This window comes from Halichoerus grypus, chromosome 6, assembly GCF_964656455.1.
Source record: "Halichoerus grypus chromosome 6, mHalGry1.hap1.1, whole genome shotgun sequence".
NCBI lineage: Eukaryota > Metazoa > Chordata > Mammalia > Carnivora > Phocidae > Halichoerus > Halichoerus grypus.
Genome location: NC_135717.1, coordinates 137713681 through 137732638, shown reverse-complemented (window position 1 = coordinate 137732638; position 18958 = coordinate 137713681). Strand labels below are relative to the sequence as shown.

The following is an 18958-nucleotide window of genomic DNA, read 5'->3' as shown; positions in this document are numbered from 1 at the left end:
TCATATAAAATCAGGATGCTGTTACTAAGAAGAGTGAAAGCAGTGGATATTGGGTAGAGAGCACATACTTCCTGACCTCACGTTCCTGGAACCAACACTGTCAAACCACATTTTTAAAGCTTGGAATAGAGGGGCCCCTGCTGGCTCAGTCGGTGGAGCGTGCAACTCTTGATCTTGGGGTTGTTAGTTTGAGCCCCACATTGGGTTTAGAGATTACTTAAAAATAAAATCTTGGGGGAAAAAAGAGCTTAAAATATAAATTTTATATTTGACCATGTGCTTTTAAATGAAATTTTACGTACTTCCAGTTTGTGCTTGTTTATATATGAAGTTAGAAAGAAAACTGAATTACCTTTGGAATTTCCTATTTCATATTTTTGAAAGAGGCATATTAACCTAGAAAATGAATTGAAGTTTTTTATAATTTTTTATTTATTTTTTGGTAATTGGTACATTTGAACCTTGGTGTGATACTATGATATTGTAGCAAAGAACAGTCTGAACTTGATCAAGATTTGGATGATGTTGAAGAAGTAGAAGAAGAAGAAACTGGTGAAGAAACAAAAATCAAAGGTATTACTTTAAATTACTTCAGGAGCCAGTGATTGCTGGCACATGTCTTCTAGAGGGTAGTAACAAATACTGTTCCCTTTTGGATCCTTGTCTAGACACTTTACCCATGCGGCCCATACCTCTAGTTCAGTAACCGTTTGTGTATGTTCGGGGTGGGGGGAAGAAAGGAGGGGAAGAGGGAGATGGAGATAGAGTAGTAATAAGGGAGGAAGGTATGAATATAGTTAGTGACCCAACAGAAGTTACTCTGCCTTCTAATGCTGGAGTGACATGGCATAACTGTCAAACAGCTGCCCATGAGTTTTGTCTGAATTTAGAAATGTTACAGGTGTTGGTGGGAGTTGTTTTTGGTGGTAGTTCTAAACAACTTAGAGTTACTGGAAATATTCAGTATTTCATATGTAGAAAACATTTAGTTGTGTATTTCAACCTTTTTTTAATCCTTCCCAACCAAATGACAAAAAAGACATTTATTAAATGTAAACAAAAATCACTCATAGTTTTCTTTAGCAAATAATTATAAAGGGGGAGGTAGCGATGGTAGGGGGGGACTTGTACTGCTTTAGGTTATGCCCTATAGGTATGGGCTAAGAATATTAAAGTACTAGATGACTCAGCTTTCCATTGTTAAGCCAGATGGAGGTTAATTGTGAAAAGACTACTGAACTTCAGCTTCAGCTTTCATCTTGCAGCATTGTCTTAAAAGATACATAGGTCAGTATCCTTAGTGGCCAGTATTGACATTTCTAAAGGCATGTTGGTTATCATAACTATACATCATCCAGTAATCAAATTAATATTAGGAATTGACCTTTAAAAACATAACTGGGAAAATTCATGTCATTTTTGTGTAATGTGTGTTGACGAGGAGATGATAATAGCAAAATAATTTGTTTTGCCTAAATCTAGTTGATTTTTGGATTGAGTATAATTTTTAGACATCATTAACAACCACATTTTGTTTGGCTTTAGTTACAACCTTGATTGTCTCAACTATTAACTTTCTCTATTCTGATAAACAGATGCATACTATACTATAAACATCAAACAAACATTTAGGTTACTCACTCCACAGTCTTTCTCCCAGGGTCAAAACTGTCACTGTACTTCCGATAATGTGTTGTCTGCCTTCAAAGTGTTAGAGTCATAGGTAGGCATCTGGGTGAAGCTTTGAGCTTCTTAAAAATGTAAGGTGGATGAAACACAAGGTAGTAGGAAGAGAAAGGATATTTATTGTTAATAGTAGTTGTGGCAATGGTCTTCAGAAATGGCGTGTGTTAAGATCATTAGGAATCTGAACTTTTCCTGAACGTCAGGTTTTCCTAGAGTGGATTTTCCTCAGCTTGCTGCCCATCTGTACTCAGACCAATGAATTACGGGCTAGTCAGGAAAACTTCATGATTGGATTGTCCTATTAAAATAGCATAATATATTTTCATAAAATCCTTTCGATGCCCTTTTTTTTTTTTTTTTTTTTAAGCGCGTCAGCTGACTGTTCAGATGATGCAAAATCCTCAGATTCTTGCAGCCCTTCAAGAAAGACTTGATGGTCTGGTAGAAACACCAACAGGATACATTGAAAGGTACAAGTTCTTCTTTTCTGTAGTCCTTATTTAGCCTTCTATAATCAACATTGCAGGTGTATCTTTTTAAGACCATCTAGGACTTAGATATGTAATAGTGGAAAGCTAATGTCTGTTAGTATCTAGTATAGGATTTTTGGGAGTTTAAAAATTTTGCTGAGTACCACCAATTTAGAGTTGGTCTTTTAAAGTTTGACTCCTCTCCACAGGAAAAGTACACTGATCTTAACCATTTCTGAGATTTGTTTGGAGGTTTGCTAGAAATGCACAGAATTAGAAGAAATACAGATTTCTTATTTATTTCACTGGTCCTATAAATCATTTGCAATAGCCCATATATCTTATTCTGCTTATAATTGTTACGATTTTTAAGATCCATCCATGTTGCTATCTGTATGTAATCTCTCATCAGTAGTTTCTAGCTTCTGAATATTTGTTGTCACTTACGGTGATTTGTGTCCACCATGTTTTATTACGTGCTTTTTTTAATATGCTTTTTCTTTGATGGGTATCTTGATTGCTTCTAAGCTCCATCAACACAAATTCCGTTGTAATGGTCCTCTTTTTGCATGCCCTCTTAAAGAACTGTGTAAGAATTTTGGGGGGATATGTACTTACCAGTGGGATTGTTAGTTACAGGGTATGCAAGCTTTAAGTACTTCTCAGCTTGCTTTCTAGAATGACTGTGTCCAGTGCATGAAGGCACCCTTCATCCTTGTATCTCTGCTAGCAGTTGGCATCATTCAGCTTTATGGGTTTTTTGTTTTTACCAATCTAAGAGGTGCAGGCTTATTTTGTTTTATTTGTACTTTTTGTTGTCTAATGAGTTTTGAGCTTTTCTTCATGATTGTGAGCCTTTTAGGTTGTTCTCATTGTCCATTTTCCTATTGGGGTTTACTGTCTTGTTTTGCAGGAGTTTTTGTATATTCAAGGTGTTAATCTCTTATCAGTTTTAGACTTTGTAAGTAATCTATTGTCATTTTTATTAACTTTATCCATTGCATTCTCCATTAAACAGAAGTCCTTAATTTTTGTGTTTTAAGTTTTTTGACCTGTGGCTTATTCTTTCAAGTTAAGAAGTCCTTCCTAGTTCCTTCTGTATTTCCTGTTGACTAGTTTTACCTTTCATCTTTAGGTCTTTAATAAACCCTCTTGAGGCCACCTTTGTATTTAGCTATGCATCAGGGTTTTTTGTTGTTTTTTTTTTAGTGAGCTTGTTTATATAACACTTAACTAAACAGTTCATTATTTCCTCATCTATTTGTGATACCACCTTTATTGCATATCAGTTTCTTAAAAACACCTTTGTTTGTCTTTGAGCAGCACTCTTTTTAATATGGCTTTTTAGTATGTCTTAATATCTAGCAGGGTGATAATTTAATCTTTCTATTAATTTGTTTCTCCCTGTAATAACTTGCTTTCTTCTACCCGTCCCCCATCCCCTATGGAATACACTCTTAAGATTGGCCTAATTATATGTAGACCTTTATCCCACATATGGTTGATAGTAAGTTTAGAGAGGTTTTCACAAAACAAAACAGCTCCCCCGCACTAAAATTTTGATAGGAGTTACATTGAATCTATTGATTAACATGGATAGGGGATTTTTCTTTTAATGTAAAATTGTCTCATCCATATCCTTGTATTTATTGAAATCATACTCTCTTTTATTACGAAGTTTTTCTCATAGTCTATTCTTGGTTAATTCCTGTATACTTTAGTTGTGTTGCTATTGTGGATAGTATCTTATTTTTTATTGTATTTCCAGGTTAGCTGTTGTTGATGTAGAGAAGAGTGCTATTGATTTATTTTTATTTTTTATTTCTTTTGCTGTTGATCTTATATCCAGAAATCTTGCTACACTTACTATAGTAATTTTTTTTTCTCCCAAAGGCAAAAGATCTTGTCTGCAAGTAATGGCAGTTTGAGCTCTAATATTTCACATTACAGCACACCAAGTTTATTTGTATTTCATTATAACATTGGCCAGGACTTTCAGTACTGTGTTAAACAATTAGCATTAAACATGAGCATCTTTATCTTATTTCTAGTCCTAACCAGGAATGGATATAAAATCTTGCCATTAAACTTGGTGTCTACTTAGATTTATTATGACCTTTTTTTCTGTATGTATTCAGATGGTCTTTTGACTTTTTCTTCGACTCTATTAAGTACATATTAAATATTTTTGGAAACATGATACTAAACTAGCCTTGCATTCCTGGAATAAATTTAATCATATATTATTACACTGTTGAGTCAAGTAGTTAATATCTTATTCAAGGTCCTTATTTGTTAGTGAAATGTACTTGAATATGTGTGCCTGTGTGTGTGTGTGTGTGTGTGTGTGTATATATATATATATATATATATATATACACACACACATACCTATATATGCGTGTGTGTGTGTGTGTGTGTGTGTATGCATGTGTGCATGTATGTACAATATAGAAACTTTCATGGGATGGTAATTCCATGCCCTGGTTTTAGAGTCAAGATTTCAGCTGCTTAATGAATAAACAGGGTTGCTTTTACTTTTCACCCTGTGTTTTCAAAGCAATTTGTATAAGATAGGAATTAACTGTTCTTTGAACAGTTGGTAGAACTCTTCTAAAAATGGACTTTGGCCTTTGGAGTTTGAGAACCCTTAATTTGGATTTGCTCCATTCCCCTCCAGTTTCTTGAATTGAGGCTTTGTTCATTTGATTTTTTTTAAAATTATCTTTTATGGTCTTAATATTTGTTTTTCTAAATGTTCTATGAAAGTTAAGTGTGAAGATCTATATGTTGAAATTAGTAGCCTAGATTTATTAATTGTGTTGTTCAGGTTCTCTTATTTCTGCTTATTGATTGACTGCTTGATCTAACAGTTTCTGGGAAGAATGTGTTAGAAATTTCCACTTAATCTGTTTCTCCCTATAATTCTATTGGTTATAGATTAATATATTTTGAAGCTGTATTATTAGCTATATGTTTGTGATGTATATATCTTGTCCTTTTGTTCCAGTTTACCAGTGTAAAGTGTCCTCCAGTTTACCAGTATAAAGTGTCCTCTTTTGTATTTTGTGGTGGTGGTGTTGTTATAAATTGTTTTGTCTGATATTAAGATAGCTATTGTAGCTTTCTTTTGGTTTTTATTTACCTGGCATGTCTTTTTCCATTCTTGTATCTTACCTCTAGTATGGAAGTTTGCTTCTTTATTAGTAATTTTAAACTCTTTGCATTTCTTGAAAGCAGTATTGTTTTTGGACTTAATTGCTATTATTTTATAATTCATTGTACTTTGTTTCTTTTCTCTTTTTTTGCTTTCCATTAAATAAGTCAAGTTGTCTTCTGCTGGTATCAAAGTTACTGCATTCTGTTGTTTGTTATTATGTTAAATGGGCTCATAACCTAATACCTAAGTTTATTTACCCATATTGATTTCTTAAATTTAGTGATGTCTGTATTATTTATAAATACACGTTCTCTAGTCCGCCTTTTTTTCCATCAAGGCAACAGTAAGATTTACCAAGATATTTGGCCACCTATATTTATATAGTAATTTCTTATTTTTTTAACTTTCTCAGAAATGATCTTTAATGAATGTATTGAGTATCTCTAGCATATTTCCTGAAGCCTGATATGCCTCACACAATTTTTATTTTGTCTTCATATTTGAACAATAGTTTGGCTTCTAAAATTGTAAGTGCAGAGTTCTTAAATAAAAGTTCATTTCTTCTTGTATATGGTGTTTTCTTTTGAAGCCTGATGTCAGATTCCTTTTCCTGTGTAGGTTTTTCATTGAACACATGTAGAATTTTCTTTGGTCTTTGATACTCATGAATCTCATTAACCTAAGGGTTAGAGTAAGGATTTCCATATTACTTTAACTCTGAGAAATTTATTATTCATTTATTCAGATATCCACCTCCTTTCTGTCTTTCAGCTATTGCTACTTTCGTCGTCCAAGTCATAATTTTTCTGTCTTTCCTGCTGCCTTTCTGGAGAGCTTTTGAACGTTAATGGACTTCCTTAAGTTAAACCTATCCTGTTTATCCTATTTGTTGGTTTATTTATTTTAGCTACTTTATTTTTCATATTTAATATTTCTACTTTGTTTTAGGTTTCTTGGTCTTGTTTCTTCTCTCATCTCTTTAAATATATTATTTTGTCTAATAATACGGCTTCCGATGATAAATATTTCATTCTTTCATTAAAATTTATACTCTGTAAGGGTTTAGTTACTCTGGCTGTAGAGCTCAGGCTCACTGATTGATAACAGTTAGTCCCCAATAATGATTATTGAGGGAAGAATAAAGATCAGGCTCTGGTTTGTGACAGTCCCAATGGAATTTAAGAAAAGGGATTGGAATGAACCTAAGGAGAGCTCCAGTTACTTCAGACTCAGTTTGCTGTCAATTCCAGGCAATTGTTTTTGCTGCTTTTGGGGAGGAGGCGGTCTCCTTTGGTTGTAATCCACTGTACCTGGATTGGAGGGGTGGAGGAATGAGTGCTTGTAGGCTCTCAGCCAGACACTGACTGTTGTAGGGCAAGTGCAGAATTTCAGAAGCTTTCTTCGAGCCTGTCTTCACTGCTACCCATTCTGCCCATTCCCTCCCTTTTCCAGGTTGCAGTTCACTCTGTACAGTTGTTAGTCTTACTCAGAAGTTGCTCATAGTATGTGTGTGCTTGTGAGTGTGTGTGAGTCCCTGAAATAGTTGTTTTCTTCTTGGTTCTGAAGTTTCTAGGGTTGAATTTTTCTGAGGTACAGTGTGGGGGTGGGCAGCACCCCATGCTGTTTCATTACCTTGACAAAACAAACTTTTTACTTTTAATTGTAAGAAAAAAAAATTATCTGTAGATAATTTTTTTACTTCTGATTATCTTAACTATAAAGTAGTGGTTAACTAAGAAAATTATTTGATTTACAGCAATCTGCCTATGGCAGGAAATTCTAACCTGGATTCTGTATCTGTTGTACAGATCCCTGAAGTTAGATAAATTTTGAGTGAACATTTTTTGGGTGGTAGGGGGATTCATAAGTTGAATCATAACTTCAGGGGGCCTATATTATACCCTATAGTAAATTGTATGATTTGTGAATTATATCTCAAAGCTGTTATTAAAAATCCCTTCATGAAATACAACATTCTTTTTTTAATATAAATATAAATTCTAGAGACTAAAATAGAAAATAATGGTGTAGGATACCATGCTTTTTTCTCATATAATATCCTTTTCCCTAAAAATAGCTGGTGTGGGTGAGATAATGCCTACTTTTTTTTTTTAAATCAAGGTTATTGTCCTTATTCTCAGTTAGGATGGTCAGTCCATGACTTTTTAACTTCCTAAGATAGACTGTTTTACAGCTTAAATGCCAGCACTGACAAGTCTAATGCTGAACTTGATTATAATGAAAGATTTAGGGTTGATAATGATTTACATTTTCTTATCACAACTTACTGTATCTGTTTAAATGTTCACTTTTGAACTATTTTATAGTCAAGAAGTCCATGTATTTATGTTTCTTGAATTTTAATTACTTTGAATGAGTATACCTTTTGCTTCAAATAGGAAACCTATCATTCACTAACTTTTATGCTTTACTTTTCAATATGATAGAAGTGTGACTTGTGTTTTACTGTGATGCTGTGTAACTGGTGCGTTCCAACCTTTCAGCTTGCCTAGGGTAGTTAAAAGACGAGTGAATGCTCTCAAAAATCTTCAAGTTAAATGTGCACAGATAGAAGCCAAATTCTATGAGGAAGTTCATGATCTTGAAAGAAAGTATGCTGTTCTCTATCAGCCTCTATTTGATAAGGTAATGCTTTCTACTGTTTTATTTTCTTTATCTAAAATTTGAGATTATAATAAAGCTCTGGAAATATAAACAAACTTGCAGGTGGTTTAGTCTTTAGACCTCTCAGCAAAATGGTTATTAGAGGTAATTGGGAAAACTGTCAATAGCAATTCAAGTTGTGATATGCATTCATTAAATCTATACACATCTTTAATGAGAAACAATTAGTTTCTGGCTTGGATGTCAGTGTTTTTATGCAAGCTTTTTTTATTTTAATCATTTTAGCGATTTGAGATCATTAATGCAATTTATGAACCTACGGAAGAAGAATGTGAATGGAAACCAGACGAGGAGGATGAGATTTCGGTTGGTACCAACTTTAATTTAGTGTGTTTTTATACCTTGGAAATATTTTATTGTAAGATTCATGGTGAGTTAACAATAATCAGAACAGATGAGCCACTGTTAGCCCTGGTACCATGTGTACCCAAATTCATTTTTCCCTTACATTTTTTAGTATTTAAATTTTATAGATTATATAAACTTTTCCTTTGAACTTCATGATGACCTGCAAAGGATTGTTCTTGTTTTTCACATGATGAAATGGAGGCTTCTAATGACTTGCCTACAATTAATAAATGGCAGGGTTGTGACACAAATACAGTGTTCTATTACATGACTCTGTTTCCCCAGCATTGCTATTTTAATGTTGGTTGATAAGGAGAACATAATGTTTTGATCAAGAACACCAAGGGGTGAGGAATTGGGCAAAGTTTATATTTATTTTATTTTTTTTCCCTGAAGCTTTAAAATGTTTTCCTATAAAACTTTCTCTATAGTTCATAGGTTCTCTCTCAGTGGTTCTCTTTTGGAGGGGTATGGTAGTAGCAATATTTATAGAAGTACAGTTTGGTATGAGTATAACAGCAGTGTTTACACAATTGGACTAGAACTTCATTGATTGAAAGTTGCAATTGGTGATTGAGGATTTGTTGGTTTCTGTACTTCACTGCTGGGTATAAGTTAGGGGATGGGTAAGATTTTATCAAGTAGTCTGATTTAGGAATTCAGTAACATAATGTTGTCATTTATCAAGGAGGAGCTGAAAGAAAAAGCCAAGATTGAAGATGAGAAAAAGGATGAAGAAAAAGAAGACCCCAAGGGAATTCCTGAATTCTGGTTGACTGTTTTTAAGAACGTTGACTTGCTCAGTGATATGGTTCAGGTAATTTTACTCATAAAAACATCAGTTTACTTTAAAGGGTAAAAACCTTTGAAATTTAAATGGCTGGGATGACTAGTCTCCATCATTGACCTCTATAGAATGATTGCTGTCTTTTGAAACCTGTTACCTGTAGAAGGAAAATTGCATCTTTGATGAATGTAATAAATTTCTAAATCATTTTCAAAAATTAGATAATGAAGTGGCCCTTTGACAGTTACATTGAGCGATGTTTTGTCATAGTCTTACGTCTTCTGTGTTTAAGTGCTTGGTATTAGAGATTGGAGGGAGGAAACCTAAAATTTCATTTATCTTACCCAAAAAGACCTTTTCAGTCTGAAACAAATATTCCAAGGGACATTTGCATTTTAAAAGAATAACATAAAGATCTTTAACTCTTAAAGTTGTCACTTTTTCTGGGAATCCAACACAGATGTCACTTTTTCTGGGAAACTTTTTGTGTCCTAATCAGAAGCATTTCTTGAGCCACTACTGTGTGCATTATAGTACTTGTTGCCTTATAGTGTGATTGTTGAAAGTTAACGTCAAGAAAAAGAAATCTCAAAACAATGACTGCTTATTGCATTTCTACTTTGGCAAAGTAGGAAAGGACCTAGCATAATGAAAGGAACAAGCAGCAGCTGGAAAAGGAAATGTTTTCAAAGCAAACATGCCTGAGTTAGACTTGGTTTTATATTCTTCAGCCATTCAGTCTGATGATGATGTAATTCTCTGTTAAGTCACTTTTTTTCTACCATTGCCAGTAGAAATAAGTAGAGCTTATAAGTAAACTAGCTTTAGTATAAGCCATTATCTGGAGAGTAGGTCTTATGGTTCATAAGTGTTACATAAAGCCTCACTATAAATGTCTCAGCTAAATGTTTATTGTCCGGTAATAGCACACTGATCCGAAAATGCCATGTTAGATACTCATTTTAATATTTTCTTAATTTGCAGGAACATGATGAACCTATTTTGAAGCACTTGAAAGATATTAAAGTGAAGTTCTCAGATGCTGGCCAGCCCATGGTAAAAGAACTTTGAAATATTTTTAGTTTTGTAACATTAGATGTTTATAGATATAGATATATGGAACTTTCTAAAAAGAGGTGATATTCTAAGCCTAGAGATGGGTGAGAAAGAAGCTAAAACTCATACTTGGTACTCTTTAATTGTTGGTAGGCAATAAATGTTTGGATGTTGGTAATTGTGATGTAGAATTTATTCCTTTTCCTCCCTCTGAACATAAAACTGTTTTTGAAATATAGTAAGTCCTTGATAAAAATAGATAAAAAATAATAGCACCCTAAATACTTACTCTGTCTTAAAAGGCATGTGTCTGGGGATTACATAAAATAGAAGATGTTAGAGGGCCCCCGCTTCCCCATGATGAAAGATGAGCTACTAGCTTCTCCCAAAAACCATCAGTATTATGTGAAGTATGGGCAAAGCTACTATAGACTATACATTCTTCTATCGTGTGTAGTAAAGTTCCTCTGTCAAATTCGGGTTAGAAGATGATTTAAATAAGTCCTCTTTGTGAGGATGGAAGGAGGAAAGAGTACTTGGTCAGTTTATTCAGTTGTTCTAACCAATTTTATAAACATGTTACTAAATAGAAATTGTAAGCTGAGCTAAGTTTTACTCAGTTTTATTTTGTGTCTTGTTTTGCCTTTTTAAACATAATTTGGGGTTTATCTGACCCTTTCCCAGAATAGGAAAGGCATTATCACCTAGAAGTTTATGTGTTTATAAAAATCAACAGATTGAATTTTAATATATGTGATGTAGGAATTTCATTAGTGTTTACTTTTTTTTATTTTTATTTTTTAAGAGTTTTGTCTTAGAATTTCACTTTGAACCCAATGAATATTTCACAAATGAAGTGTTGACAAAGACATATAGGATGAGGTCAGAACCAGATGATTCTGATCCCTTTTCTTTCGATGGACCAGAAATTATGGGTTGTACAGGGTGAGTTTAATTTTACTACTTTCACAGAATATTCTTTTTTGTTTTACTTGTGATTTGTGATATTTGGTATTTCCTAGTGTGTACTTGATACATAGTTTATCTCTAAACATTTCAGATTAAGTGTTTTCTTAGATGAGCACACCTATTTTCCTGGAATTCTCTTTGGCTTATAGTATTACACTTCTTCAAAGGAGAACACACTTCAATTTATTATATTGTGAATTTCTGCTAATTGTCAATGTATTTACAGAAAAATGTGTTTAGAAATAAAATTTTCTCTTTATATTGCTATCAAAAGCATGTGAGCCATTTTTTCCCTCTAAAATTTGTAATTAAAAATAGTATTTGGGGCACTTGGGTGGCTCAGTTAAGCTTCTGACTCTTGGTTTAGGCTCAGGTCATAAACTCAGGGTTGTGAGATGGAACTCCGTGTCCCAGCCCAGAGTCTGCTTGAGATTTTTTCCCCTTCTGCTCCTCCCCCTGCTCACGCGCATGTGCTCTTGTTCTTCTTATCTCTCTCGCTCACTCTCTATAAAATAAAATCTTTTTAAAAAATAAATACAGTACTTAATTAGGTAAATCTTCGCTCTTCCAGCAATTAAGCATAGTATGATAATTGTGATTCTTCCCTTTGTTTTGCAAGGTGCCAGATAGATTGGAAAAAAGGAAAGAATGTCACTTTGAAAACCATTAAGAAGAAACAGAAACACAAGGGACGTGGGACAGTTCGTACTGTGACCAAAACAGTTTCCAATGACTCTTTCTTTAATTTTTTTGCCCCTCCTGAAGGTAAATAGTGTTTTAGTTTGGGTATTAATGGTTGTTTTATTATAAGCTTTCTTTAATTTCTTACTCATTTGAATTTCTTCTCTCAATTTTGCAGTTCCTGAAAGTGGAGATCTGGTAAGTTAAATTGTTATCTATTTGTTGAATTGTTCACTATGAAATTAAAGAACTGGTTCTCAAAAGTGGGGAGTTGGATAGTTGCTACTCGAATTTTGTTCTGAGGCTTGCAATGCATGGAGAAGACCTTTATGCATCTGAAATTATTTCATTCAGAATGCCTATAGTGCTTCCATTGAGAAATGCTGAGAGATTAAAGGCTTTTCTTTTGAGGCTTGGAAGTATTTTTGGGGGGATTCAGGTTCTTAAGATGATAGTTTTCTTACTGAAACTAGTATGTATTAAATATATCATTTGTACTATTTATTTACTAAAACTCCTAACCACATTTTGGTTAGAACTCTCTGTATTTGTTATTCCAGTGGAAACATGGTTTCATATTGTGGCCATGTGTTATGTGACCATATAAGCCAAGAGCTGCAATGGTGCCTGTGCACAGCCTGGAATGCTGTGCAGGCAGGATGTAAGCTACGTAGGTTTTGAATCTGCTCTTCTGTTGGCCAGATTTTTTAACTTTTTAACTCCGATAGTTCAGTAGTTTTATACATACGGAATTAGAAAGTATGTTTGTTTTGAACACTTTTGAATTGGAATAGTTTTGGCTAAGGCTAAGACCAGATCTGTAAAAGGCAAGTATTTCTGCCTGTAAAGAGTGGTAAGTGGCTTGCTTCAAAATGTCGTTTGTGGGACAAAAAAGGGGACTATATAGCAGCACCTGAATTTTAGGTAGAACTACTTAAGAACATTGTAGTAGAGTTTCATGCTATTTTCATGTCAGTGAGTGGGTTGGGAGTTTGTGTTGAAGTGATTTTTTTTTTAATTCTATTGTCAACAAAACAGTCTTGAGTAGTTATAGCTAGAACACCTCCACCTGTGATTACAGGTCTTTCCCTCAAAGTTCACTGCCCCCTTTTGTGTTTTTTTGGCTGTTTATTATAGTGGATTATGTTGATGAATCAAAATAAATACTATGGAATGTTTACTCATTGTTTGGTATCATGGAACTTAAATGGGATTATTTGAATTTTGAATAATGTCAGCACCATTTCTGGGTTGTGCTTTGTCATTAAATAGAAATCCTAGATTGACTTAGTATTAAGTAGGATTCTATCTCATTTGGCATTATGCATACAAAAAACTGCTTCTGTACTATCTTTAAGGAAACGTGAGTGATCCTCCGTGTTCTTTCATTATGTGCCGTATGCCTAATATTATATAAGTCCTGAGATTCCTTCTTAGTATTGTTTCATTTGGTGTTTTCAATAATGAATATTTATAAGAAAATTAAAGTCATGTAACAAAGTTGCTTTTATATTTTAAGTCAAAAAACTAAGCAATAACCAGTTCTGATTTTTATTTTCCCAAATTTCTCTGAGTATGTACACTGACTTGGTAGCTTTCTTTTTATTAAACCTAAGGTATATATCGATGACTGTTTAATCACACACATAAGCTAATTTTAAAATGACAGAAAGTTTGAAGTTGAATGTTGTTTCATAGAATTTAAACCCAAGAGTCTTGCATGTGCCAAATTAACAGTTATTAAATTTTGTGCCTTTTTTTTCTTAAAAAAAACAAAACAAAACAGGATGATGATGCTGAAGCTATCCTTGCTGCAGACTTTGAAATTGGTCACTTTTTACGTGAGCGTATAATCCCAAGATCAGTGTTATACTTTACTGGAGAAGCTATCGAAGATGATGATGATGATGTGAGTGAATTTGAATCCTGCAGTGAAATCATTTGGTGAGGGTATGATGGTCACAGCTGGTGAGCAGTTAAACGAACAGATGTAATTTTTTAAAAAACAGAATAATTCAAAGGCTAATTACTGATGTTCTATAGATAACTTTCCTGAATTGTTTTAAATATGTCTCCTTAGGATCTTTGGTAGCTTTTATTTTCCTGCTAATAGGAAGACTGCTCTGAATTAGTGCAACTTTACTGTGTTTGGTCAGTGTTGTAGATGTATTATGCTCTTGTCTTTGACCAAACAAAACATGTCTAAGATAATTTTTATTACTTTTAAAAATACTAGGAAGCATAGAATTTTTGTCCAAAGGCATATTAAGCAACAATTAAGGTAAAACTAGGCTGCCCTCAAATATTTTGGCTATCTTTATTGCTAAATGTCAGTCATGCAAATAGATTTAGGGCCTTTTTGTGCTGTGTGTTTGCATAAGTACAGGCAAGTAATATTTATAGTAATAGTTGTATGATCACACGCACAATTGTACTGTATTCTTTATTTTAACTTTTAAAATTGTCAGATTTAGATAACGGCCCTGAATTGATTCCCGCAGCCATTTAATTTATAATTAATTGCCTTAAGGAAAGTATTTTCCTCTTTTTAGATATTAGTGGAGAGAAGATGGCTGTAACTAATGCTATTCTCAAATGTTTGTTAGCTTCATTCAAACTTCATCCTTTTTTCCCTTTTTAGTATGATGAAGAAGGTGAAGAAGCAGATGAGGTAATGTTTACCAAATGAGCAAATAATTCTGTTTAACACATTGAGAAGCAAATTGAGTGACTTATGTATTCCTTTGCTATAATCATTATTCTGTGATATGGGATATAAACCTTTTGGAAAAAAATACGGTTTTAGAATTCTACAGCCAAACAATGTATGTATGAGGTTTCAATAAATAAATTGCAAAACTCAGAACATTTTTTTTATTTCAAATAATTCTGTTCTGCTGCAGGGTTATCAGCTCTTTGAAGAAGTCAAAAGCTGCAGTAAACTTTTTCAACGTTGGCTGCAGTAAATCTTTTCAATAAAAGCTCTCTGGATGTCTCAAGTTGTGTTGGGAAATTTTTCATATTAGAAGCTTTCAATTAAATTGCATTTTCACCATACTCTGTAATCATGAAAATCTTTTGACCCATAGAGTAACTTGTATTAAAATTTCTCCGTACGTTATGAGCCATTTCTTTCTACTGTGTACCTACTTCATGGATGCATTTTGAACTTTAATATAGGAAGGGGAAGAAGAAGGAGATGAGGAAAATGATCCAGACTATGACTCAAAGGTGAGCAAAATTAGTGCTGCTTTCTATTAAATTTAAGGCAGGTTAAGTAAGAGTTGATGTTTCTTAATATAAAGTTTATTTTTGTCCATTAAACTCTTTAATAAATCCTATTGCCTGGAGATGAATGTATAGTCCACTTTAATCCCCACTGGCATTTCAACAGTACATGAAATTTCAATGCACATTTCCTAAGAAGTTTTATTTTTGGTTCTGACTTTGTATTTTACTTAGTTTCAGGCTAAATAAACCCTAAGATTCTATTTTAGTGTACATTATCTTGGGCTTTTTTTTTTTTTTTTTAGATTTTATTATTTGAGAGGGAGAGCACGCACAAGGTGGGGGTGGTGCAGAGGGAGAGGGAGAAGTGTGCTCCCAACTGAGCAGAGCCCGATGCCTGGCTTTAACCCCTGATCCTGACTTCGGATCATGACCTGAGCCGAAGGCAGACCCTTAACCGACTGGGCCACCAGGGTGCCCTGGGCTTTTTTTTTTTAACAGTTTTTTAGAAGCATTTTATTTTTCAAAGATATATGGGGGGGGTGCTGGTGGGGTGGGGGAGGGGGCTGATGGGGGGGAGGGGCAGAGGGAAAGGGAGAGAGAGTGAGCGAGCAGGGAGTCCTCAAGCAGATTACCTGCCCTAGACTGCCTGAGGGGGAGGGGGGCAGGGTGGGGCGGAACTCTGGGCTTGATCCCAGGACCCTGAGATCATGACCTGAGCCTAAGTCAAGAGTTGGCATTGAACTGACTGAGTCACCCAGGCATCCCTTAGAAGCATTTGAAATTACTCAACTGCTTGTGTTCTTAGGTTTTCCTTCCAAAGGATAGCTTTATAAACAAAGGTCAGTTTTTAAATAATCTGATTGCAGGAGTGTTTGGGAATAGGGAAGCAGTACTGTTTGTTACGTTCTCCCAACCACCTCTGTTCCTTGAGACTCCTAATCTGTCGTTCTTGGGTATTTGTCATTATCAGGGTTAGTAAAGCCCTTTATCTCCCCGAAAATACATAGTACATTATCAGGATTCATTTGAAACTTTTGGTTTCTGTTAAATGCATTCGTTCATTTGCTAATTACTGTAAAAGATCCGGAAGATACTTTAGTGAGCAGGTAAGAGAGGAGTAGTTAAAAATCAAATTAATTATTCTAAAGGGTATGAATTAGTATGTTTGAATAATTGTAATTGATCTATAAAAAGGCAAAAATAATTGGTAATATGACATAAATTGCTTTGTTATTTTATTTTTTAAGATTATGGTTTAGTGTGTTATTTTACGGAGTTCATTCCACAATGTAAAATTTGGGCCTTATTTTAGCATTTTTGTGACTTGCTAATATTTTAATAAATAATTTGCCATCCTTGCTATATACTACATTTCTTTAATTTGGCAAAAATTTTGGTAGAACATTGAGATAATATACGATAATTACTGTTGAAAATTAACTGAAGCAGGTAGAAAAAGATAGATTGACTTGTTGTTTTCCTTTAACAGAAGGATCAAAACCCAGCAGAGTGCAAGCAGCAGTGAAGCAGGATGTATGTGGCCTTGAGGATAACCTGCACTGTAATAGCCTAAACACAACTATTATTTACTTAGAGCCTTATGTTTTTGTATTTTCTTGGTAGACTCAGTAATTTTTTTTAAAGGAAAGGAACTGATAATTTTAAAGACCAATTTGTTCTACTTATCATTTCAACTCTAGTTTTTCTGCCAGATCTATTGATTGCACAAATTCTTTCACGCATGTTCATTCATCACTACATGGTTTGGTTCTTCTGGAGTAATTTTTATCATGTAACAAAGATTTTAGATTACAGCTATGAAAATGAACAGAACTGTTAAACTTTTTTTTTTTTTTTTTGCTTTGCCAGTTTTTTTCCTGAAGAACCAAAGTATTTTTTTCAGCTGGTAGTTGAATTGGGTTTATGTTTGCTTGCACTAGCTGTGCCTTTCATTACTTTGTTGTAGAAATGCAGTGACTTAGACTAAGACAATTCCTCATTTAAAAAACAAAAACAAAACTTGTTGAGACAAATATATGGTTAAGAATTTCCAGTAAGACCACAACTGATAACTTAGATTATTAATGGATTTTTGTATTTTAGGTGACGTAGTTAGAAACCTAGTAAGGAAACCATAGTAAAGAAACCTAACTCATAGTGTGGTTATTGGTTATTGTAGGGAAGTGAATAAAACCTATTTTCAGAAGTTAAGCCTCATTATTTTAACTGTACTTTTAAATTTAACTTCCATTAACTAAGCATCTTTTCTTTATGGTAGGGTCTACCTTCTGCTTCCCTGGAAAGGATGAATTTACATCATTTGACAAGCCTATTTCAAGTTTATTTGTTATTGTTTGTTTGCTTGTTTTTGTTTTTGCAGCCTAAAATAAAAATGTCAAATATAATTTTAGTTCTCACAAGATAATGTCTTAATTTTGTACTAATTCAGGTAGTAGCAGAGGCCTAGCTTGAATTAAGCATTGTACCCAGTTGACCATATTATGGAAGAGAAGTGTGTCAACTTTGGGAGAGGTACTACATCTGCTAATTAAGAAATATAAAAAAGAAAGACAAAATCTTAAATGATGTAATGTTTTTTTAAAAGATTAAAAGGTTAAAATTTTATTTCCTTTGATTAGAGCTAGAGAGAAGGCCCCAAGCTTCTGTGGTTAATTCCGATTCTTACTGCTTTTAAAGTATGAGTATGTCATTTACCCATGCTTCTGTTTACTGTGTATTAAAATGGGTAGTACTGTTTACCTAACTACCTCACAGATCTGTTAAGGCATATTAAGTTAGATTTTATGAAATGTTTCTCGATCTCATTAAAAGCTCAAAAATTTGGACCTATTTGTACCACAAGTATGATATTCAGCATTTTATTCACACCAGGGTTTGATAATTCAACTGGAAAACAAAGGTTTAAGTACCTCTATTCTGGATCTGGTCAGGCAACATTCTTGCAGATCTTTGTGTGGCTCCTATCTTAATAGAAGCTGTTAGAAGAGCAACTCTTTGAAAAGGTCCAAGGATTGTTTTTAGGTATTTTAGTTATGACCATATTGTAGTAAAATACTACAGAGATCATGGGACTAACATAGGAAGAAGACCATTTTTAGTTGGGGGGAAATGCCATTAAATTTGAGTCTGTAGAGCCACATTTAAAATACCTCAGGCTAATTACTGTTAATTTTTTGTGATGAGCTTAAAAGCTTTGACAGTGAGGGTGGACTAAATGGATTATAATTAGAGGATGGCCCAGAGTTCCTGCTCTTAATAAAATTACATTGTTTTTAGAAGTGATAGAGCTTCCTTTTTGAAAATTTAGTATTTAAAGATCTTGGAATGTGAACACATCTTGTTATTTGTGTAATACTATTCATTCTTCTTCTGAGATTTTAATTAACTACTGGAAATCCTTAACCAGTTGCAGTAGTGTGTAGGAAAAAAATGCCATGAAAACACCTTATGTTTTTCCTCTTTATTTTGAAAATGCTTTTGGTTGCTTTGATTAGACATTCTTTGCTGATTTTTGTTTTTGTACCCATAGCTCATTTGATCACAGCCTTTTCTGAACTTAAAAAAATTTAATCTAAAGATAGAATCCCATTTTTAATGAACTTAAGTAGCAGAACCACTATTTTTTTTTTTCATTCCTTTAGGTAATAGCTATTGCCAAAGTGAAGGGGCAGATACTATTTCATCTTGTTATATAAAGGGATGTGGTTTGTAGAGGAATTGTTTTCTTAATAAATTTGGCATTGCAAGGGATATCAGTGTTTATCTATGCCATCTCTCCAGTTCCAAAATGGTTCTATTCCATTTTAGAAATTTGAAATATGTAATTTGAAATCCTTAATAAAATTTGCATTTAATTTTATAAAA

The 18958-nt window shown here is 33.7% G+C and overlaps 1 protein-coding gene across 7 annotated transcripts in view; it reads left to right on the top strand.

The window, feature by feature from the left end:
* NAP1L1 (nucleosome assembly protein 1 like 1) overlaps positions 1-18958 on the top strand; it is a 33278-nt gene extending 14320 nt beyond the window's left edge. For 2 of the 7 annotated variants that reach the window (XM_078076327.1, XM_078076332.1), the window contains 13 exons: positions 488-573; positions 2054-2156; positions 7821-7962; positions 8227-8307; positions 9038-9166; positions 10121-10192; positions 10998-11137; positions 11781-11926; positions 12021-12040; positions 13629-13751; positions 14484-14513; positions 15023-15073; positions 16563-18958. In XM_078076327.1, coding sequence (XP_077932453.1) covers positions 488-573; positions 2054-2156; positions 7821-7962; positions 8227-8307; positions 9038-9166; positions 10121-10192; positions 10998-11137; positions 11781-11926; positions 12021-12040; positions 13629-13751; positions 14484-14513; positions 15023-15073; positions 16563-16598 — 1159 coding nt within the window. In that variant the 3' untranslated portion in view covers positions 16599-18958. Of the gene's footprint in view, positions 1-487; positions 574-2053; positions 2157-7820; positions 7963-8226; positions 8308-9037; positions 9167-10120; positions 10193-10997; positions 11138-11780; positions 11927-12020; positions 12041-13628; positions 13752-14483; positions 14514-14745; positions 14842-15022; positions 15074-16562 lie in introns of those variants that run through there. The other 5 variants (XM_078076329.1, XM_078076328.1, XM_078076330.1 and 2 more) reach the window with 5 other exon arrangements.